This window comes from Limanda limanda, chromosome 21 (assembly GCF_963576545.1).
Source record: "Limanda limanda chromosome 21, fLimLim1.1, whole genome shotgun sequence".
NCBI lineage: Eukaryota > Metazoa > Chordata > Actinopteri > Pleuronectiformes > Pleuronectidae > Limanda > Limanda limanda.
The window spans coordinates 18,518,722-18,542,942 of NC_083656.1; the positions used below are offsets into that span (position 1 = coordinate 18,518,722).

General features: G+C 42.1%; 1 protein-coding gene across 1 annotated transcript in view; it reads right to left on the reverse strand.

Annotated features, from left to right (window-relative positions):
- The window catches only part of LOC133028332 (protein shisa-6), a 67,340-nt gene extending 55,739 nt beyond the window's left edge, over positions 1 to 11,601 (reverse strand). Inside the window, exons 1-2 of the mRNA XM_061095528.1 lie at positions 11,090 to 11,601; positions 9,289 to 9,449 (exon numbers count right to left, since the gene is read on the reverse strand). Coding sequence (XP_060951511.1) covers positions 9,289 to 9,449; positions 11,090 to 11,601 — 673 coding nt within the window. The remainder of the gene's footprint in view (positions 1 to 9,288; positions 9,450 to 11,089) is intronic.
- Positions 11,602 to 24,221: the final 12,620 nt, after the last annotated feature.

Sequence of the window (24,221 nt, forward strand, 5' to 3'; positions counted from 1 at the left end):
CTCAATCTTTGTCCTCCCAGAGTTCCAGCCTCCTCCTTGTCCCTCCGTGCTTCTACAATTCTACAATTCTACCATTTTACCTCTTCTTTGTTTCAATACTCCCAGACATGTGGATGTTGGTTTTTAGGTTTGCCTCTAGTAGGTTTGTCTAGTCTGTCCTCTGTCCAATATCCAGTATATCTTTTAGCAGCATCTGGAAGTGGCTCGATGTCCTCACAGATTATAGTCTTCCCTTTAAAGTCTTTTTGTTAGGGTGGAGTTACTCCTTGTCCTTTTCCTCCTTGAGGATTCAATTCTTTACAGATTCTCCTCTGAACCAAATTTGTGATTGTGAGATTGGACTTTATAAATAAAATTGGACTTGACTAACATCATTAATGGGTAAACAAGATTTCAGAGAATATGAGTGATGTGCCCATTGCACTTTCCAAGAGCTCAAGGTGACATCTTTAAATGTGCATTATCCAAACGCTCCTAACAAGCATCCACTTGCTGCAGCAGAGGCCGAGATTTCAGATTTTTTATTCAATATTCTCCCTTGTCAAAGTCTAGTTCCTACATTAATCACAATGTAATCTCTATAAAACATTCTGTATGTGAATTCGCTGAATCTGTAGGCGAGGGACAAGTTCCTGGGGCTGGAAGCCTTCTGGATATCATGTCTAGTTTTACCAATCATGTTTAATCAGGCTTTGATTGCCCACAGGTAAACCGTTTGTGTGGGAAGCAAATCGACCAAAATACGTTTGTTATCAACTTTTTAATTTATCTTCATTCATAAGCAGATTAGCCAACATGTTGTCTGGACCTAAAACACCTACAAAAAGATTCACTGTTTGTGTTTTGCTTGGAGCTATGTTCGACTTGTTATAAAAGAAGCACATGTTTCTTTAACGGATTCCGTCTCTGTCTACACTGGAAGCACCAAAGTATTTCCTGTTTCCCCCTGAGGCTAATAAGACCATAGCCCGTGTACTCGGAGACAGTTTAAGTTTACATGTATAATACTGCTCAGTCTGTGGAGAGTGTTGTATAATGTCTTCTCTGTCACTATAGAAGCGCTTTCAAGTCTTTGATGATGTCTCTGATGTCAAAGTGACGACAGGGTGGGTTCAAGATGTGGCCAAGTTGCATTATGGGATATGTTTGACAGATAAAATCGCAATCTAAACAAATATATTAGTTATTAATATGAGATGATAATTAATGTTCCTAATTTATTCTTCTAAAAAGATGTATCTTAATAAAAAACTATATTGCACCTAGACATATCTAAAACCATCTGAAAAACCAATCCAGAACCTGACTGAATGACACTTCACAAAAATGAATGCACCATGATTCTAAATGGACAAGATGTCTGTCTGTGGGTTGAACCCTGAAACCACCCATCACGACTCCAGACCCAGAGCGGTGTGTCGAGGGAAAGCTTCGGCTCCGTTCTGTTGTCCTCACAAACAGCAGAGCAGCGGCACTGAGACGGACGGTCACACTTGTTTTAGCTCAGAAAATGAGGCACAGCTCTTTTCTACTTCAAACGCGCAGCTGTGGTCACCAGCTCCCCAATTCTCTGCGCTATAAGTCTCACAAGCCACCAGGAGAGTTGAATAATAAAAATGATGCATGGGAACACACAGCTTGGGAAACTGATTACTTTGGTGTGAGCCGGAATTGCGGCAATGGGGCAAAATAACTTCCCAGTCAGAGCTGGGTCTGTGATTTCCAGTACTGGCTCGCTGCAAGTGACAACCAGAAACTTTCAGTCTGCCACACTGAGTCTGTGTGTGTGAACATATAAGCCTCTTCTGCTCTTTCTTAAATATGTTTCTCAAAAGTCTTGCAACTTGATGGAAGTGTGATGCCAAACAACAAATTACTATCTTCAATATTGTCAGATCTGAAAATATATCCAATAACTATAATACATACAGTAACGTCCATGTGTTTTTCTGGAGGCCACTGCATCTGTCGAACCCTCTGTGTGACCATCTCCCTGTTTTCTCCTCCCACTCGTCTCTTTTCAGTAGCAATCGCTGTCCCATTGCAGATGTTTTGGATCTTGATCTTTGTCTTGGCTCAATATGCTCACCGATCATATTCTTTGGCAGGGGGGGGTTCCTCTTGTCCTTTTCCTCCTTGAGGATTTAATTCTGCACAGATTGTCCCTTGAGTCAAATTTGTGACCGTGATATTGGGCTTTATAAATAAAATTTGACTTTGTATTAAAAAAAATGCGCCTTGAATTTCCCCAAAGCTCAAGGTGACATCTTCAAATGTCATGTTTTGTCCAAAAGTTACAAAATAAGCTTCAAACAGAACCAGAGATTTCTTCTTTTTTTTTTATTACACATGAACGTCACTCTTGTTAAAAGGCTGCACCTGCGTCACCCACAGTGTAATCTATATGTATAATCAGAGTATGTGAATTTGCAGAATCTGTAGGTGATATTTGTGCTGGATTCTGTCTGGTTTCTATTTCTAGTTTGACCAATTATGTTTAAGCAGGCTTTGGTTGCCCAAGGAAAAAAGTCCACAGAGCAAAAGGGTTGGAACACATTGACCAAAATACATAGATTATGAGCTTTTTAATTTATCTGCATTTATGTGCAAACAGCTCTTAATGGAGATTAGCCAAAATGTCGTCTTGACCTAAAATGCCAACATAATGTATCACTGTTTGTGTTTAGTTTGGTGAAATGTTTGACTCTGTGTTGTACAAGAAGCTAGTTGGACTGTAAAGAGTTTACGGCCAAGGGAAGACGCTGTCTACACCGGAAGCCACAAAATATTAGCCGTTGTCCTGAGAAGCTTATTGGTCAACAGGGCTCTGAGATTGCCAAATTACTGCCTCAGCCACTTACCTATGAAAGTAGATGTCTCAGCATTTTTGCAAAAGTTTTAGACCACGTCCTCTATTTCGCCCATTGACTAAACTCGGCCCAGCCATATAGTAGATATGGTCTTGTTAACAGTAATGACCTTCATTAGGCAAACCAAAGCATCTATGTCACAGAGAAGGTTCAAATAATTCTCCTGTTGGTGGACCAATCAGCTGAAATGAATGGAATTCACCTTGAAGTGGTCTTGTGCCAAAATGACAGTGGATCCCAGCATCAAAGCTAAGGGATCACGTTCTCTGGACACCTGTTTGAGATGAGAAAAACACTATTCGGGATTGTTTTCCCCCCCATCATGTTCTCAATGGCCCCACTTGTGTCTTCTCTCTTCTCCATGGTGTCAAATAGAAAAACCTCCCTGCGGTGTCGTTTCCCTCAGGCGCACATGGAGGGGGAAACCGGAGGAAATGGGAACCACGCAGGCAACATGATGGTGTGATCTCGAGAAAACAAAAAGCAATATGTCTCCACCACCAACATACCAATGCACTCTGAACTCAATCACACCTCTCCCTGCGCTGCTTTTCAAGGCTGCAGATGGAGTATCCGCCGAGGCTATTCTCCCGTTCAATCAATTCTGTGAGTGTCATGCACGCGGGCCATTGTTGTCTGCCTTTGTCACCTTTGTCATTGGTAGGCCCCCCCCGCAACCCACTGCGACAACCCTTGAATCTGAAAGACCCTTCAAAATCAATCCCTCCCTCCTCTTTCCTCCCGCTCCCATTCCTAACTCATTAAGGTGAGGTAGCATGAAGAGCCTGCAGGGGGAAGGCTACGCATTATGAATTTATCGTCCTTGATACAAAGGAATTCGTGACTTTCACCCCAACAGTGTGCAATGGAAATGAATGGGCAGTGGAGTGAGCAGCTGCTGAGGATTCATATGGTAATGCTTCTTTAATCAGACTTCTTCACCGGACACCTACACCTCTGAATTACCTCTGAGTAGAATAATGTGAATAATAAGATAATCATATCTATAACCAAGCTGGATGTGATGCTGTGTGGCTGGCATCGGGAGGCTTTCTGACTCCAAGGTCGATTGCACTTTAACATGACCTGCTAGAGGTAATTTACATGGTATACTGATTTTATAGCATTATCAGATGCTGATGTGCTGGAGTGGACGTGGAGCTGTGTACTTCATCTCGATAAAGCCATTCAGCTGAGGCTTGGCACCGTGAAGCATCGTATCTTTATCTTCCTCTTGTGCTCTCTCAGTCTGAGATATACACGTAGAGCCTCTTAAGAAAAAAATATTTTGAACTGCCATGTTGGCAAATACATGTCCCCTCCCTATTAACCCTGCCCTGTTCATGAAATTAATGGTGCAGTGCAGCATATTGATCAACAGTGGACCATTCGTAACTAGTACTGCAACTGGAAAGAGATGCTGATGGATCCCTTCCTTCACACCTGAAACCTCCTCACACATACACACACACAAACAGGTACTCTCAGGGGACCAAAGGTCCGGGTGTATAATGAGGGGCAATAATGAGATCTAGGGCAGGAGACAATTAGGTGGGGTCTCTCAGATGCTGAGCTTTAACACAGGAGCACTCAAGAGGAAGCTTCTATTAAACACGTTGATGCAGTCAGCATAGAAATGTTGTTTTTAACATGTGGGTGATGATTATCTGGCCAACAGGGAGCCAGAGAGGTCACAGTGGAGATGTTATGGTGCACACTTTACGGATTAATTAGAGGCAGGTTGCATGCAGAAAGGTGAGGTGTGTGTGTGTGTGTGTGTGTGTGTGTGTGTGTGTGTGTGTGTGTGTGTGTGTGTGTGTGTGTGGTTGTTTGGTGGTAGTTGCAAGCAGGCTCTCTGAATATGATTATAACAGTGTCTATTAGCATATAACTAATCTACCTACTAACTAACTAACAAGCATCTGTCTGTATGTGAAACAAATATCTCGTCAATTTATCAACTTCATACTTGGCATGTGATTGTGTATGGTCCAGGGAATCGCAGTTTTGACTGTGGTATAATTTGAACACGTGAAATGTTTTAATAAAACTTGAATAAATGGGCGACCAGCACTATGTAGCAGTCACTGTGGGCGGAATGGAAGATGTCAAACACCAACTGGTAATCTCTGACCAATAACATCTGACCCACCAGATCATTTGGATTAATTTAATTTCACAATATGGGACTGACACAAACATTTGCAGTCGTCGTTAGTCTCCATTATGGCAACAACATTAATAGAATCACTTCCTCTTCAGCAAGTTGCTGCAATGCCTTTTGAGGTGGGATGAACACACTCTGCACTATAGACTTTATATAAAAAGCTCTGCACACAACATCCAGCTCACAAACAATAAATAAATATCTGAATATTGTAGAAGTGTTTGAGGAGACTCACTAATGACTAACGACGAATAATTCTGAAGTAGCTCCGGAGCATCAACACAGGACAAGGGGACAGAACATTTCAAACAGGCAGATTTAAACCGCACTGCACTTGTTAAATCAATGTTTTGTTATCAGGGCAAAACTTGCTGTTTGAAAAACTCTCTGAGACAACAAACTGCGCACACACACGCATTTAAAAATATCTGAAGGTCATGTCAAAGCTGCTAAATAGCTCGAAATGTTATTCTATCATCACGACCTCTAATTGTCCACAGCAGCTGACCTTTAAGCTCGGGAGGCTGCTCATCTCTGACTGACTCATAAGTGGCCGCTCAAACGCCGCATAGATCTCAAACATATACCGCTCCCCAAAGCCGAAAGCTTTTCAACTTCCACATGAGCAAACTCTCTGACACAGTCATTTCTCTTATGCTGCTTATTCTGATTCCTCTGGTGCAGTGAATGCAGCCCCATAACTCACAATCTTTTTTTTGCCAAAATACTTTATGGGAGAAGTTGCATTTCCCTTTGGTTTCTGTTGAGTAAACGGAGACAGAGGGAAGAGCTGTTATCCTCTGCACTACCCGTGAACTATATTTCATCATTCTGTGCACTAAAAAAATGTCAGAGAGGAAGCCAAAAAACAAAAAAAAGAGGCAAATCTCAGCCCGTGGTGTGCAATAAAAAATCAACTTCATCTGAGAAGAGCTGTGGGCGAAACTGCATTACTCAGGGAAGCGATTATTGTTTACTTTAACCCTCGGCGAACTCCTTTAAAGGTACCTACTCCTCTTTCAAAGTCTGCTCCTTGTTGTGGCTGTGGGGCGCTCTGTTTACACCCCAGCCTTAAAGAAGATCCGAGTCCCACAACAATGCAGAGTGGATGTGAATAAAAATAGCAGCAGCGCTTGCTCTGGTATCATATTATGCTGTCTGTACTGTTTTCGCTTCAGGCCCTGTTATATATATTTTTAAAGGAATATATTCTTTTAAAATGCAGGGAAGTTTTGCAGTGCGCCAAGGATTCCATGTCACCACTCGTGGCCCGCATTGTGACGAAAAAATACATCAGCATGTATTTTTAGAATTGAGCCTAAACAAAGCTGTGAGGATGAAAAAGATACTTCAGCGAGGAAGTGATTACTGCTGAGAGCGACAGGGCGTCATTACATGTTGAGGATCAAAGCAGAGATGGATGTTAGTCCCACTCTTGACATAAGTTGATAGGACCCTCTCGGGCCCTTTAGCCATTTGCTTTATGAGGTCTCTCCACCTGATTTGAAAGCGTCTCAGAATAAGAATAAAAAAACCTCTGGAAGTGAAGTGCCATTTTGAGCGGCAACGGCTCCAGCCGAGGAGCATCTCCTTAAGAGGCCTGCCTACTCGCTCTGTGCCAAATGCCCATTTAGGCGCACATGAATATGCATTTTTCTGTGAGAGCGAGTGGGCTCGCTCTCCGCAGCATCGCAGAAGCTCCCAATTTATATGCAGACATTAACCACGCTTTCGCCCGGCCTGTCACTGCCTTTCATGTCCTACCCCGGCAGGACTGCTATGGTCCCCAATCAGGAGGATGGTGGGTGGGTGGAGGAGCGGTGGGGCTGATGGGCTCTCTTTGCAGCAATTGTATGCAAACAGGCAAAATAGTCGCAGTCAGGCAGAGGGACAGAGAGAGACCTTGACTGATATTGTATAGGTCTTTATATATATATATACTGTATATATATGAATGCAGGGTTGAACTGAAGGCATCCCGCCCCAAGCAACTGCATATAAGCCGCGCCCCCTGCATGGCCGCCCGGGGACCATCAGAAACAGACGGATGCAGCGAACGAGCAACAAACACTGAGGTACAAGAAAATGTTCCCGGGGAGCATTTGATAGATGTGGAAGTGGCAGAAAGAGGCCAGGTTTACATGACTTATAAGACTGTATCAACACAAACTAAGCTGAAAGTATGCACAATCTTTTTTCAATTATTTACGGTGCAGAAAGGATTTTTACAGTGCTGCAGCTCAAGTCGACAATAAGAACCACACGTGTCAGGTGCTGAGATGTTTGGCTTTCAGAAGCTGTCAGCTGAGGTTCATAAAAGCCTCATTCCACCTGCTGTAATGGCCTGTAAACCGTCTACTGCTCGCACCTGCCCTGAGGCAGCCGGAGGTCTTCTTGACCCTCCCATTTATAGATATTAAAATATTTACATGTTGCCCTATGTTACGGCACGGTTCTGATGAATCAAAGCAGGTGATGGTTTATTTGCGCAGGGAACATCGGTCCTTCCATTATCTTTACTGCTTATCCGTTGAGGGTTGCAGTTGGAGCTCATTCCAGCTGACATTAGGCGGACACCTGGACAGGCTGCCAGCGTATCACAGGGCGGACATATTGAGAATTCCTACACGAACGTGGGGAGAAGATATAAAATCCACACTGGAAGACTCCGGCTGAACCGGGATTCAAACCATCTGCACCACCCGCACCAAGCACCACCTTTTCCAAAAGGGTCACATGTGCCACACTACCAGAGAACATTCAGAAATATCTTAACATTTTAAATAGAGATGAGGCCTGTGCATTGATTTCCATGTTAATATTATCAATGGATCAAAAAATTGATGTACAAACATATCTCTTACTGAAAATGTGCTTTTGAAAATGCTTGGTAGCCACACTGTTACTGATACAATTCTCTCTGATGAAGATGTCTTTCTATGTATAAATAAAGGCCAATGGTTTTGTATCAGCTGATACTGACACCAGCTCAGTTTATAGTGTAAAGTGGAACCGGTTCAGTTTGATTGGGCCTTAAGACTTAAAACTTAGGGCAGAGTAAAGGGAGACCAGGTCCACCAATCGGGTGTAAAAGGCTGCTTTCACTTTCGAGTGTCATCATACAGACACTACACATTCTTGGTCCTCATAGAAAATACATATTTATTTTATAACCTGGAAGATTCAGAGTTACCATTTATAATTAAAATAATCAGCATTTGCCAAAATGTAGAATAAAATAGTTTGGAAATAAGAAATAGGATAAAATAATAAGTGGACATGTAATACTGTATTTCCTATCTGTGAAGAACACGTTCCAACACTCAATGACTTAAGATATTAAATCCTCTTCCAGCTTTGTGACAATGCCTACGTAGATTTGGAAAATAACAAAATTCCTTATCCGGTAGAGGAAAATGTATTTACTTAAATCACTTCAATTGCACTTAAATCATACACGGAGTTGGTTTCGCACAATTTCCTCAACAGAAATGTGATTTTCCTCTATGTTTTCTTTTTACACACGGTACAATGTTGCCCTAAGGTAGCAGAAAATCTAAGTGGGAGTTAACAATAAAATACATATTTTTTAAACAATGGTAGAAACAACACTACTTTGGTGCTTGAATGGCGGAAAAATCACCACCTCCATTTCCACACATTGATATATTCTTGAACAAAGCGATTACACGTCGTTCTGTCTTTCCCTCCATCTCTGCGCCTCCTCTGTGTTTGTTCATATCTCATTATTCTCCATCTGCGTCCCTCTCCGCGAGTGTCTTTGGCGCTGTACATCTGATAACACCTGCTTTGCCTGAGAACCTGCTGGTGCTGCCCAGCTTTCTCTCAAACCCCCTGTTTTCTCCCCACGCAGTTTTTTTTGCCATATTACAGATTTATGTTCCCTGTCTGTTCCTTGAATTGTGTGGTTAAATCACCGTGTGCACTGCGTCTGATTCACCCAGTGACTGACTGAGAGGTCATCACTTCCAGCCTGTCAGAGACTGCGGGGGCCATGCTACCTTGCCAGCCTGTAATTATCTCCACTAGCAGCCCCCTCCTCCTTATTTTTTCTCTATCACTCTCGTCCTCGAGCTCTCTTGCTCAAATCCAATGATTACTGGATGTTAACATTGCTGCTGAAAGAGTGAACACAGTGGGTGCTCCTTGGAGGGGAATGCATAAACCCGTGGATACTTGTGAGGCTTCGGCTTTTCTGAGTGTTCAGTGGAGACTGAGACGAGCTCTTACCGTGGTTGGATTTGGAGGCGTGAACCGGGGTGTAGTGGTTCTTGGATGAAGTTCTGACTGGTGTGTTGTCTTTGGGCGAGCCGTTCATCGCTGCGAAATTCTCACAGTCGTATTGTGATATAGGGATGGGCCCCTGCTGCCTCAGGATGTCTGCAAGGGCCCTGGAAACAAACAGACACACAAAGGAAAACAAGGATGACTTATGGAAAAACATTTAAATGTTTCATTTCTGTCTCGGTGCAGCTGAACTGACTCGAAAACACAATGATAACACGTCTGTTTTCTTCACCGCGAATGGCGGCTAATTGTTTATGCAGCGCTGTGCTATTATGGGTTAATCAGAGCTGCTCTGTTTCTTCTTTTTTATTTTCCCATTTAACTGCTGGGAACATGAGTAACGTTCATTTGCAGGAGAAACAACATTGGATGTGTGAGTGTCTCGTCTAATTGGGTTGAATTTGAATGTTTTTCAGACAGCACCAGGTGCATATGGAAGGATGGAGCCCTCAAGGGGGGTGGGGGGGAGTGGAAGAGAGGGAGAAGCAATCATGATGAAAGAAAGTTCAAAAAGTATTTGTTTGCTTTGGAAATTGCTTCAGCAGAAAGGGAAATCAAATTACTTTCGCAGCGCCGCAGCACCTCAAAGCTTTTGTACGACAAATGTATCACCGACATAACCTTTGCTTTTAAATTAATATTTCAGCCTCACCCCTCCTCTCCCTGTTCCTTATTGAATGTGCAGCGGCGCATGCATGTCACATGACCTTGATACAGCCCCAACGTTAACACAATCCATTATTCACAGTCTTAAGATTGCTCAAGTGTTGAATAATGCATCCCATAAAAAAGAAACTATTCAATCTTAAGGAAATAACGTGTGTCAGCATTTGTCCACTGATGGGTGGAACAGTCTCCAACATGTGGTCCACTCATGTATGATAGCTCTCACATGGCGGCCACAGCAGGAGGAGGCCGGAGCCCGCTGAGGGGGGGGGGGTCGCCAACACCTGCCGTGGTGTCCCCATCTCTGCTGAGCAGTCCTATCAAAACCCTGAACCTGGACACGCCAGACGGCCATGTGCTGATGTGCAGAGGATGGGCTCGTAGGGGAGGACTAGGGGGGAGGGATTGTGGGTCAGGTTGTGAGGTTTTGGGGTTTGACAGCTGGCTGTTATAACTCGTCTGCCTCATGAGCTAAATATCTGGGTTTTTGTCAAGATCAAAGATTACAAGTCCCAGTTCCAAAAGATTTTATCTGCAATATGAACTAATACACATCTAGTTTCAAAGGTTGAGCACTGTACGTGTTCACTCACATATAAGCACACTTATTCACCAGACTATACCATATTCACTGTAGCTAATTTAACTAAAGAATCTAATACAATGTAATGTGAAAGGTGCTCATAAGCTTGGCTCTAGATAACAATCTGTTAATTCATGCAAACACGTCTCATTTTCACTCCATTATTTGTGATAGAGAGAAAAACACACCCTGACCTCAACATTAAATATGAATATATTCAGCTCAGGGATGGTACATTGAACACTGCTGACTGTGATATGGCTGGAGGACTGGTTATGACCTTTGACCCCCGTCTACAGAGGGCAACACATTTTAATCTGTATTATAGAATAGGTCCAATCATACACAAAAAGATGAGCTTATACTATTTGTTTCTTTTCATGTCTTATAAGAGAAGAATATTTTAAAGAATCTGCTGAAAGCATATTAGGCAACATGTATTAACAAGTCAGTTTAATGTATAAATAAGTTGTTTTTTTTTAACAGTCCTCTTACCTGTGTATGTTCATTTCCTGAGGCGGATCTGTAGCTTTGTCATAAGCAACTTTGACCGACACTCCCAACACTATGATGAAGGCTATGATCCCACAGGTGATGTACACCGCCGTGTTGGTCTGATCCATGCTGGGATCATACGTCTCGCCGGTCGGGATGGGGGAAGGTTTGACCGTCTGCACCCACACGGGCGTGTGGTAGTTGGTGCAGGCTTGCTGGTCCAGCCGGTCCTTCTTGTACTCGCAGCAGAAGCGCAGGTAGCACGTCCCGCAGCAGTAGCGGTGGTTCGTGTTGTTGCACTCGAACATCTTGTCATACTGCCCGCTCACGTCGTAGTAGCTCAGGCAGGTGTCGTGGTTGCTGGCGGGCGCGGGCGGCGGCGTCTTGAGCGTCGGGGCGACCGTGGGAACCTTCTTGGGCGACGGCTTGTTCTTTTTGCCGCCTGTAGCTGCGCCCAACACGCTCAGCGGGTCCAGGTACATCAGCAGCAACAGAAGGTGCCTTATCCCCATGGTAGTGCGAAGAACTCTGGACGACAAGTCTGGTGTTGTTGGCAAAGACGCTCAAACTGTGGTTTGAACGCGCAAAAGGTTCAGTGTTGTGTAAGTTTCTCCAGCGGGTCTTCCCCTGCTCGCTCCTGTGCAGCCGTCATGCTGAATACAACTCTGCGGGCACTGCTGCTGTCAAGGGCATTTTTTCTCTGCTGTTCTTAGGCTGAGCACAAACTAAAGCCGGTGCGAGGCAGCGGGCAGCGGCGGCAGGAGAGCGCCATGTCCCGGTGAGGAGGAGCGGGAGGCGGCGGACGGGTACCCGGGCTTTGCGCGCTCTTCCCCGGCTGAGCGGCTCTGGGAGGCAGCGGTGCGTCGCTGTCCGAGGTGCTGAATCCTGGAGCTCTCCCACCCCCGTCCAGTTGTGCTCGAGTCCAAGTCGCGCTGTGAAAACAAATAACAGCCTCATTAGGTATTACCCTCACGTCAGAGGCGCGTCATTAATAATTAGCAGGCTCCCACACGCCTCAAGAACTTGACGGGATTCTCGTCTTTGAGATGAAACTCATTCTCGCAGTGGATTCAACTTGGTAACACGGCACACATATCTCATCTCATCTACATTATCTTCCTGTCAATCGCTGTGCGTAAATGAATATGGATGGACGACAGTTCCATTAGTGTTTTTCAAATAAAACTGAAATTCAGTTTAAAGCAAGTTATTGTTATAATTATTCTTATTATTTTTCTTGATATAATTAGAAGGTGGTAAAACCTGCCTACCTCTGTCAGGGTACCCGCTGGGGAGTTGCTCTCTGTCTGGATCTCCGAAAGTGAGCAGAATATCAGAGCTCTGAACTCCTCTCTCTCTCTCTCTCTCTCTCTCTCTCTCTCTCTCTCTCTCTCTCTCTCTCTCTCTCTCTCTCTCTCTCTCTCTCTCTCTCTCTCTCTCTCTCTCTTGCCCTCCCCTCTCTCTCTCGCTCTCTCTTCTTCTCTCCTCCTTCTCAGCTCTCTCCCTCCCTCTGTCCCTTGCATCACTTCAGCGCTGGCATCAGGACTCAGAAGCCAAGTATCGGTAAAATGCCCCCACATCGTCCCCATTGCACGCACACCCTAAAACTCGCCTTCCTAAAGCAACAGAGAGCGAGCGAGCCTGTGGTTAACACTTGTGAATTAAATGGCTAACGGCTGAATGTCTCTTCAAGCCACCTCCACTAAAGTGAGCGTTGCTGCAAGGGCACGTTCATTTGCATTCACAATTCCTCGACCTTTTGTGAGGCGGTGCTGTTATCCTTTTGCAGCTACACGCCTGTAAACTAGCATCGTTTTCAGGGTGACACAGTAATTAGCTGTGCTCTCTCCCAGTTAATGCACTCATTATTTCAGATAAAGTTCATTCATTCTGCTCTGTAGCCAACCACGACACCTGGGGGATTAAGGAGGACTGATAGGGCTAAATTACCAGTAAAGTGTGTTTTAACTCTTCTGCACTGAAGTAAACCAAAGCTGTTTGGCACACTCCTGCCAACAGGCAGATTTGATATGTTTTACTTTTCTGCTCTTGGCTCTTAAACCCATGGTGATCAATAAAAATCATAGCTGTCCAAATAGAGACTAATTTATCAATGCACCTTTAAATAGCAAGGTACCGAGCTCGGTTATAATGAAAATACATATATTACACATATTGCACTCAGGACTTTCTGATCACAAGCAACCGAGGGTGTCTTGACATCAGCAGCTACAGCGAGGTGCGGAAGCTGCAGGGTGAGAGCAGAACCTTAAATCGCAGTTAACCGCCTCGGTTGGGAACGCATGCAACGTGATGAGAATACAGCACATTGTTCAGTGCTTCTCGAAGCAGAAGGCAGGAGGCTGTAATGATGTGGGCCAAAGGAGCACTAGTACAGATCAGAGAAGAGAGAGAGTGTCATAAGACCTCGGATTGATAGCCTGAAGGAAAGGAATCTACAAGATGAGTTCTGGAGGATTTGAGTCTTTTTCCCTAGCCTTTTTATACACAGTAAACATATGATTGCAGGTTTTTGCTGAAGCAATCTTGTACAAGTCTATGTGAGTTGTACAATGCAATGGAAAAAGCAGAGCAAAACCCTAATGGTAAATGCTCTGTATTTATATCGTGCTTATAGTGCTTTAAAGTACAGTTATGCCATTCACGCACATATTCATACAGTGTGTCTATGTGCAGCACTTTCTCTATCACACACTATGTGCGCGGCTGCTCAGTATTTGGCCCAAGGACACTTTGGCCAGCAGAATGCAGAAGTCTGGGAACAAATCTATGACCTTCGGGTTAGTGGACGGCCCGCTCTACCAGCCACCCAGAACTAACCAACAACTCTGACAAATCCATACACCAATCAACGGAAAAGAAAGAAAAGTAAGAAACAATTTTTGTGACACACCTGTGCTCACAAGAGTGTGTTTTTGCAATATTGTGACTTTAAAACCAACCAAATACTGAGAAGTAAAAGCAGAGTAACTCATGAATGGAAGTTAGGGCTATAGGCTCTGTATCATAATTATCATCAAAATGCAGAAAATGTTGATCTGCAAAATTGGCAACGAGGCTGTTTATATCTCTTAAAAGCTTCACTAATACATTTTTTCATACTAAAATCCTGATTTAATTACTATGTGTGATATGCGAGGTTATTCACTGAGGTGTTTAACCGTTATTTCCATAGCTCTGTTCTGTTTTTCCAGACCACAACTTCACTGTTTTGGTTTTCACTTGCATCAACCTAGTTTGCAGTAGCAGCAGGAATTTGTCTTCAGTCAAAAAGCTCTGAAAAGCACAAATACAAAGCAAATAGCTGCTGGACATATAGTGGACACCAAGACAAATGCTGAAAGGGGAGCAGATGCTGGACCAGAAATAGAACCATGAAAAGGCTGCTCTGCTTTTGGTTGAAGTGTAAACGGGAAGATCACCATCACAATTTTATTATATATGTTGAATGTTGTGTTCACAGCATGTTTTTTGCGCCTTCTGGAGCCCATGAAATCCTTTTTGAACTCCCTTCTTTATAGCAGACTCAGCCATGGCTCTTTAAAAAGGTCTTGTGAGTTGAAATGTTAACAGGCGCACACCACATGATCATGAGAGAACAATTATGTTTTATGGCTCAATGAAAGATTTGAGGCAGATTGCTCTCGCTCCCTCACAACATTTACAGCCATTCTTTCCATCACAACTAGGGCATCGTCTGTTGTGCTGTGTGCGCCTGCTTTGCAGAGTCAATACAAATCTTTTGCATTAAATCAAGTGTGCAGCATTCAAAGAGAAATGCCTGCACGCAGCAGGTCAGGAGATGTGGATGCACTAATTAAAGCTGCTCTGTGCCAACTGTCCAAGATGACCTGCCCTATTTTTTATTGTAAATGAAAAGAAGATTCCACATTGTTGAAAATCAGCATGGCCAACCACAATCAGAGCCGGAGCTCATCAGGCTCGCCCTCCTCAGTGTGGACATGGTGGTTGAACCATGGCTAAGGAAACTGAGGAGGACATTGTTTGAGGAAACGAAGAAGAGAAAAAAGAGAAAGAATGAAACTGAACAAGAGTGCGTATTAGAGCATATTTCACTCATTGATGAGAACTAAATGACGCAAAAGGTTACTGGACAGATGTTGACCTGATGTTATTATTATTGGACAAGTACGCCCTACCTTTTGCTTGTTTGCTATGTCTTGTGCAGGTTGTGCAAGTTTCTTCCTCCATCAGCTTGTAAAAAAATACACGTGCATACAACCATGTGCACAGGTTGTATTTTGGCATGTGAATTACACATTGCACCTGTAGGGGGAAGCCGGAGTGTAGCCAGAGCGAATCTTACGCTTTAAACCATTTCAACAACCTAGAGTAGTCACCCAGTCTTAGCAAAAGGGGGCGGAGAATTAGGATTATTTTACCTGTGCAGACTGAGCTGCATGCTCCTTTACAAAATGAGGATATGGATTTTAAATATTTTACTTAATTTCAAGAAAGTAAGTTGAATTACCCGAACCAACAATGAATGTAATTTACCTAATATACAGTCTTTCATCCATCTAACAGAGAAAACTGACATTATGTTTAAAGTTCTATATAAACAAAGTTGAGGTTGTATTAAAAACACATGAGTGAGCCACACTGTTGCCTTTGGTGACATGTTATGTTCATCAACCTTGAAGACTCATTTTTAAAGAATTTACATAATTTAAACAAATGGATATTTGGAGTGAAAGGTAATCATAATTAGTTAGTTATTCATTGGATTTACTGAAAAAACATAAATTCCGAATAAAACCCACCGTATCATTTAATTAAAAGGTTCAACATTTTTTCCCTAATGAGTGAAAACAAAAGAAACTGATTATTATTGTATGGGACCTTGTAAAGTTTCATGAATCCACCTCCATCAGCAGCGCCTGTCAAATCTTTGCAGGAGCAGCCAGCGGTTCCAGATCAGATGTAACAGCTGCCGATGGAGGTCACTCAGCCGAACTTCCCCCGTCACAAGCATATGACATTGTTTATGAAACAGACAGATCTCAAACCTAAGTGCGACTTTTCCATAACAGCCGAGAGCAAGGACTTTTTCCTCACTGTGGCACATTCACTGCTGTCATCCTTCTGTCGCCAACCCTGCCTTGTTTCCCCTCCGGAGGAAACTCTGAAAGAAGGTGGAATGCCAGAAAAAAAGAAAAGGATTTCAAAAGCTCTCTGACAGGAACAGTAAGGGGAAAAATGCTTTGCATAAGCATCTTTTTTTCACTATCACCAATGGCATGACTGGCAGCAGGTTAGGGGACCAAGAGATCCTATTTTAAAGTCCAAGCCTCTCCTATGAAACGTACAGAAACTGCTGAATAAATTCTATATGTTCAGCACGTCAGACTGAAGATAGTCTGACTCAGGAGATGGAGTCGTCCTTCAGCATAGTACAAGGAAAAGACTTCTGGGTCAAAAGCACTTTGCTATTTGTTTTACATCTGCGACACGTCACGTTAATCCACTCAGTATAGGCTTTGGACACTGAGTGACATGCAGAGGAGGAAAAGAGCATGTGATGATATGTGTGTCTGAATCTCAAACCAACTACGCTGCTGATTGGGAGGCTGAGAAGCAGTTGCTTGGTAACGGCGTTTTATGATGCCATCCATACTTGTTGTGATGAAAAATTTAAACTCCCCACTACTGAACTATTCTCTGGGACTTGAGAATGAGATAGGGATGTGCTGTGAGACACACAGTATGGAACAGGGCAGCGAGCTGAGCTGGATACGCCGGAGCGAAAACATGCAAACACGAAGCAGGGATGCAGACCTCACACCTTCCGTTGTGATTCATGATTCATGCGTCTGTATCTCCAAATACATAAAGAGCTCAAAGCAGCTTCATAGGCAGCCAAAACCGCAGGCAGAAAGTGAGGTTTTAACCTGACTCTTCTTCATCTGTGTGCTGCAGTTTGTGACCAACTGGGATGATGTTCCATTAATGTTTCAGATCCATTTCTGTTCCTGCAGTAAACATGATTGAAGATGCATCCTGCATGAGGCTGCATTTGGTGTCATTACATCATCCCATTTTTTTTCTTAAGGGTGTACCATCACTGGTAGCATTGTTGTATGATTCCCTTTGGATTTTTTTTTTTTTGATTCTTTTTATCGTTGTGTTAAATTCTATTCTATAGTCAAGGCAACACTTTATTTTTACCCCTACCTTGTTTATTGCAGTGAGAAAAGAGCTTTAGAATGAGTCTGACTTGGATCCCCCTTTTTCCCTCATGGGTTTAACCACATATAGAGTGCAAGGAAGAAAAGTTAAAAAAGAGGACATCCCACCTTATCAATTCATTAAACATCAAAGACCTCAATTCCATACAGCAGACAGCAATATAAACTAATACATCCACGACAAAGGGCTTTACCACCCCCATATGCACCCGCTCCTCCTACAGGAGCCTGAAGTGCTCAGAGTGTTCAGCAGCACAGTCTCTGCAGGTACAAATCTATCCCTGTAGCGCTCGGTTCTACCCTTAGGGGCCACATAATGATGGCCAGAGCGAAGGAGATGGAATTCACTATGTAAAGGTTGGGAACAGGCCAGGAGAATAGAGTTGGCTTTTGGCTGCAGCTTCGTGGAGTTGAGACTCACCTATAAGCCTACCAGCCCACTTTATGATCCGTATGACTCAAATCAAAAACATCCCAAAAGGCTAATCCAAAGGTTGTCAGGTTCTCTGTTTGAAATTTATTGCAAAATAAACATAATAAGAAAATGAAAAACAGACGTCCATTCATCTGCTATTGTGATTGAGGTCAATGATGGTATCTGCTGTCACCCGCCTTCCCCTTTCACACGTCATGGTCGCCAAATTTCCTCGGGTGCATGCAAACACACACAAATAACAACAAAAAGAAATAATGTAGAAATAGAAATAAATTTAAACACTTCTCCTACACGCCAGAACCGAATTGTTCTTAATGCAATCCATTACTTAAATGCACTACAAAAGGAAGTTGTGATTAACAGTAGCAACTTTTAGAAAACAATTCATAATAATAATCTTAATAATGACAATAACTCATCTTTATTAATGCAGCCTGTTTAAAAAGTTACAAAGTAATTCACATGAATAAACAAGGATTAGGACATTTCAGGACTAAGGCAAAATAAACTCAGGCAATAAAAATAAAACAGAAAACAAGATTGAATAAACCACCCAAGGCTTAAAACAGGAACTAAGAGGAATAAAAGAAACAAAAGGAAGAAAGCCCCCAATAATAAAAAAGAACAATTAATAATAACACAGATAAGACATGTTGGCAATCAAACATTGTGCTAGAATTTATAAAAGTCTCCTCTTAAATGACATGTTTTAAGTTGAACAGTCTTCAGGAGACGTTTCACTTAGCGGATCACACCTTTTGCATTAGGCCACGCCCCACAGGACAGCGGGGTCAACCACCAAGATGCATCCAAAGTTTTTCTTCACTTTTGTCCATTTTCTGTCTTTCTTGAAACACAGAAGTGTTGCCACAAAAACAAACACATCCATAAAGTGAAACAGTTCAGCTTTTGAAAGAAGAAACTGCACATCTAGTCCGTCACAGATAAACTTATCAGCAGCCTCACTTCAGTCTATGCATTCAGGGGATTTGCTGCTGCAGTCTTACATGGTTCTGCTTTGACCACAAGCTTATTCTGACAGTTTGCTGACTTTGTGACTCCTGCCTGGAGTTCAGCAGCCGGACTCAGACCTGATGGGCCCTGACAGCAGGTTGTGTATCGGGTCAGGTTCACTGCGCTTTGGTGCAGAAAGTTTTGAGCTTGGGTCGGATTACAGTACTTTCTCATTAAACGTAACAAGACAAATCTCTCTCTCTCTCTCCCTCTAACTCTCTCTAATTATCTGCTTCAATGCGAGTCATGTGCTGCAGGTAGAATGAGGCTACCAGAGGATGATAACTCTAAATCAATGTGTACTGTAAGTGATTCACCCTTTCTGTGTTTTGATAATCTCCAGTCTCACTGAGCTTGTATAACTCATGAACATTAATAAATGATGAAAGACACAGTTATACAAAGCGGTAATAACGTCTTAATTAGCGATCGGCAATACCATAGAAATGGTTCAGGTAATTTAGGGCAAATATTGTAAATGCCGATAATTTTTGCTATTAAAAGACAATGAAGTTATTTATTTTATCATTGCAAAATAAGTACATAACTGACACAGAACCATGGCTTAAAAGATGTATCAAGGCTAAACAGAAAAGATAGGGAGACTTAACCGCGGTAAACAATGGAAATGTTTTTTTAATGACTCAACAAATATCTGTACTTCTTTCTTGAGTAAAGGATTTGTGTATTTTTGTGTGTTGGGGGTCTGGGTTCTGCTGAGGCGTCTCCCTCCTCTCTCTTTTTCTGCTGCAGCTCAGAGTTGTATTTCCCAAGGTTTTTTATATGTGTTTATAAAAGTTTGCGGTGTTGTCACAATATTGGTTCAGCCATCACTGCATGTCGGGTGAAGCTGCTCACACAAACACAAAAACACACAAACACACACACACACAGTAGTGCAGAGAAGGAGAGAGCAGGTTTACCCTTGTGCATCACAAGATTATGTGTTTATATTTGTTTATGTATTTATTTTATTACTTTATTGGACAGGGACAGTGCATATTAATAACATTTCTGAAAATATGCCAGAGTTAGCCACAGAGGCAAATTTCCATCTGCAGTCCCTGGGCAGGCAATAACAGCCCATACGTTAAGAATAAAAGCATTGAAGTACAGACAAATATAAAAGCAGTGAAAACTAGAAGGATAGGGACTGCCTTACATAAAAGCAAGAGCAACAGCTCTTAAAATACAAAAGGAACAATATGACAACAAATAGCAAGACATCACAATATCAATATATATGTCTCTCTCTATATATGTATCTATAAATATATATACAGTAGATAGATTGATATATTGTGTAAAGGCCTAGGGAGGTTAGCAGATACATTGACAAAGGAGCAGCTCCCAACCTGAGCATGAGTTTGACTTGTAAGAAAACAGATAACACAAATATATAACCTTTCTAGTGTTCACAGTTTAGACTTATAACAAACCAGTATCATAATGTGAGACGTGTCGAGAAGGAATGGTAGTTGGCTCAGTTTCTTGTGTGGTAATGTGTTCCATTCTGGGCTCTGACAGAAGAAACAGATTAAACTTTGTCCTCGACAATCATCTCTAAATGTTGCTAGTAGTTTGGCTTGTTTTTAACATTATAACGGTACGGAGTGGTGGAGGAGCCCTTTTGTTTAATACCTTGAAAACAAGACACGATCTACTAAATTTGATCACGTTTTCCAAGCTCAATGAATTGTGTCTTTTAAGTATATTGCGGTGATGGTTTGCTTGTGGTTTCTTGTCTAGAGTTTGAATTGTTTGTACAGGGATTCTACTGGCTTCAGTGTAGTTTTATTGATGTGTCTCCAACTTGTCAGACAGTCTGTGTGGGTTGAGACTGCTCTTTTCCTTTAAGCGCAGATACAAAGGAGAGAAATTGAACCCAGTCCCTTTGTTTTGATTCTATTTGCACCAGAATCGACCCTCACAAGCAGTACAGAGTATTGATAGTATCGATATTGCCATCCTCCCACACCTAGTCTTAATTCATCAAAAGTGTCTGCAAAACCCCGACATTTATATTCGACTTGAAACAAGCTCATTTCCACATCTGAAGATAGTTCACTATTGTCTTCAATTGGATTGGATCTGGCTATAACACTAAAACTCTAAAAGTGTTTATTGGACTCAAACACTTCACCCGCCCCTCCATCTGCACAGTGGTGAGTAGATAATTAGTGAATTTTCATGTTTGGGTGAACTTTCCCATCAAACACATATCCTCACACTTGTCTTGTTCATATGTACATACAACAAATGCTTTATTGAGGATTCATTCATGCTTGTTATCTTCGTCCCCAAGTAAATAAGTAAAGATTTATTCTTAAGGCATCATAAAGTATTTAACATCAACTCAGCATGATCTTTTTACAAATTATATGATTGGCCGACGTACCTGTCCATCACTAACTGACCTGCTGGCCCGAGCTCTCACCGTACATGACCTGAGTCTTCAAACATAGACACGGTGAGCGGGTCATAAAAAGGTTGGATTCTATCAGTTGTCAGTCAGTGCGTGTTCATGTTCCGGGGGTGTAGCTTTGACGAGAGAGAGAGGGATGGGGGTGTATCAGCTGCAAGGGCGGACTTGTCTTGCGAGCTCTTCCAGGATTACCAACCCTATCTTATAACCTCAAATAAGCACAGTAGTTATAGCAATCAACATTTTAAAATCCTGTGAATTATTACATTTATGTCTAAGGTGTTTGGAGATAGAAGGGCACAAATAATGTAAAAACTTGATAATCTGATCAATTAATGAAATGTTACACCACTATTCAAATAATATCTGTGATGACCAAATGAGACAAGACTCAAATGTTTGGTTTTAAGGCACTCTGAGCAGGTCAAATAAGGTTTATCAAGTTTTAATATTTAACTTTGGAGACTAGATTGAGCTCTCTAGCATGTGGTAAGGTTGTGTTTTCATAGTTCTAAAATTTGTCTGGCCACAATTCTCACATCTGCCTCCCTTTGGCAAAATCTAAGAACACTAATAAAGCACTAAATCCATCAAAGGGATAAACACAAGAGATATTATAGTGATTGTAAAGTAAAATAATTTACTCTTTATAATTGCTACAGGGAGGGCTTTAAATGTTTCCTCATTCTATTCCGCTCTGTTCTATTCTTTTCTATCATATGTTGCATTATACTCAGGCACGTCGAAGATTGGTTTATCATTAGGTAGAAAAGTAAGATTCAAGGCCCCGAAAAAACAATCTGTTTAAAAGCCTCTGCATTTCTGTGTAGTCACAACTGCAAACACTTCACAGTGAGCAGCTGAGCAGAATAAAGGCTTTTTAATTGATTTTGTGAGTGCCTTGGATTGCGCTTTTTTCGTCTGTAATTTCAAGCCTGCAATTATGACTAGCCATGCAGAATAAAGGCTTTAGATACGTTTTTATGGAGTGCCTTGGATTTCTCTTTTTTCCCACATCACCACAAACAGACCATATTAACTCAGCCTGAACTCCTTCATCATTAAAGGCTGAGAAATATCTTAAGCCTCTTATTTGTTTATGAAATGACCCCAGATTAGCGGCATGCGGGCATTACCTTAATGTGGGCGAGACAGAGGAGAGGAAGGCTGGAGACTACCAGCTTTTCATCTCACAACACTTTGCTGTTGCAGCGCTGACAAAGCAGTGAACCGCGGCTCCGTCTGAACGGGCCACCATTGTTCTTGACTCCTCTTGCTCTCTCTCTAGGGGCCGATCCTTTATACATGCCATGTTCTTCTGCCATTACCATGACCCAATTCCCATTCAAAACTGTGTTTCCCAAATTGCAGAAAGAGCCGGGACCGGTACAAGAGCTCTTAAGAGAAACTGTCCCCTTGAGTTTAACTATGCGTGATGCTTAGCTCGACTCCACAAAGTGCTTTGTCAAGAATTTCTAATAACGCTCCCTTTTTTTTGCCCACAGGGCTACAAAGTTGACCCATACGCTTGGAGTTGGTGAGGTGTCGAGCCGAGAAGAGAATTAGAACACAGACAGATTCTCTGACATGGAAACAGAGCAACTCCCAAAACAAACAGGATCAGGAGGTGTTTCTCATGTCATGAAACACTGCTTTAGTTGTCAACCTACATGCAAACTCACAACCTGGGTCAAAATCATCACTAGATAATTTTGATAGTGTTTTTTTTTACCATTTCGAATTGGCATAGTCATTTAAGAGTTGTGCTGATATCTGTCAAGGCACAAACATTCATATAATCACTTTCTCTTTAGCAATTTGTCTTCAGTAAAAAGTAAAAGCATAACGTTGTGTTACTGGAATGGTTTACGATGAGCTGAATGACAGAATTTTTATTTTGAAAAGTTATTAACTTTGGTCTGTAGATTGTGTCGGTTGCTCAACAGATCTGATGTAATGTCTTTAAAAAAAACACCAGTTCAGTAAATCATTCAAACATATATACATGAGCAACACACGCAAACAGCAAATTCTGATTTTATGAAAAACATTGACTATAAAATCTTCATTGCAGATAAACCAAGTAGGATGAATATGAAGTTTTTAAACGTCACTCTGCATCATAGACTCTTTATAAAAAAGCCCTGCATGCAACGTCCAGCACACAAACAATAAAAAGTGACAGTATTTTGTAGAACTGTTTGAGGAGACTCACTAATGACAGGGAATAATCCTGAAGTAGCTGCAGAGCATCAACACAGGCCGAACAAACTGTCCCTTTCAAAACAGGCAGATTTAGAAGCAACCATTTTTTAACAGTAAAATTAATTAATGAATAATACATTTCCTGCGTGGCGAGCTCATCACAGTTGTGAGCACTGAAGCATTTTAACCCCGTCCTGTATTTCTATCAGCTATTAGCCATTTGCTAGCTGCCTCCCCAGGATGAAAAAGAGTGTCAGGTCTGGAATAATGGCACTTGCCAGCATGCTGTCATCACTTCCGTGTCTCATTAATCTAAAATCCTGTCCCCGCTGCTGTCCCTGGCACCACGGCACACTTTAATGTCTTACTAATTTACAGCCAGACTTACAACTGAATGAGCCCATTTGATGTTCAGTGTTGGCTTTTGATCAGGGCCATATATTCACACAGCTCCGTGGTTAGGGTTATAAATGATGATTAGTGTACTGCCACTTTGTTGAATATAAGGAAAGGGAGCGGATGGTATAGAGAGTACGCCTGGGGAGCCGAATACTCATATAACAAGTGGAAGCTTTTTCATCGTCTACAGATGATCATGATGTGCGGAAATTAACGTCACAGGATATTCTGCTACAAAGGTAAAATAACAGTGTTTGTGGCTTCATGGTTGTGGCATAATATTTGATTCTTTGATTTTTATTTAGTTTAACTTAAGAAACACATTTTCTGATAGGTGTGGTAACCTTTTAATCACACAAAAAAATACTGCATTGCCAGAGGCTAAGAAATATCATATTTTGGGGCATATGTCATAAGTCATAT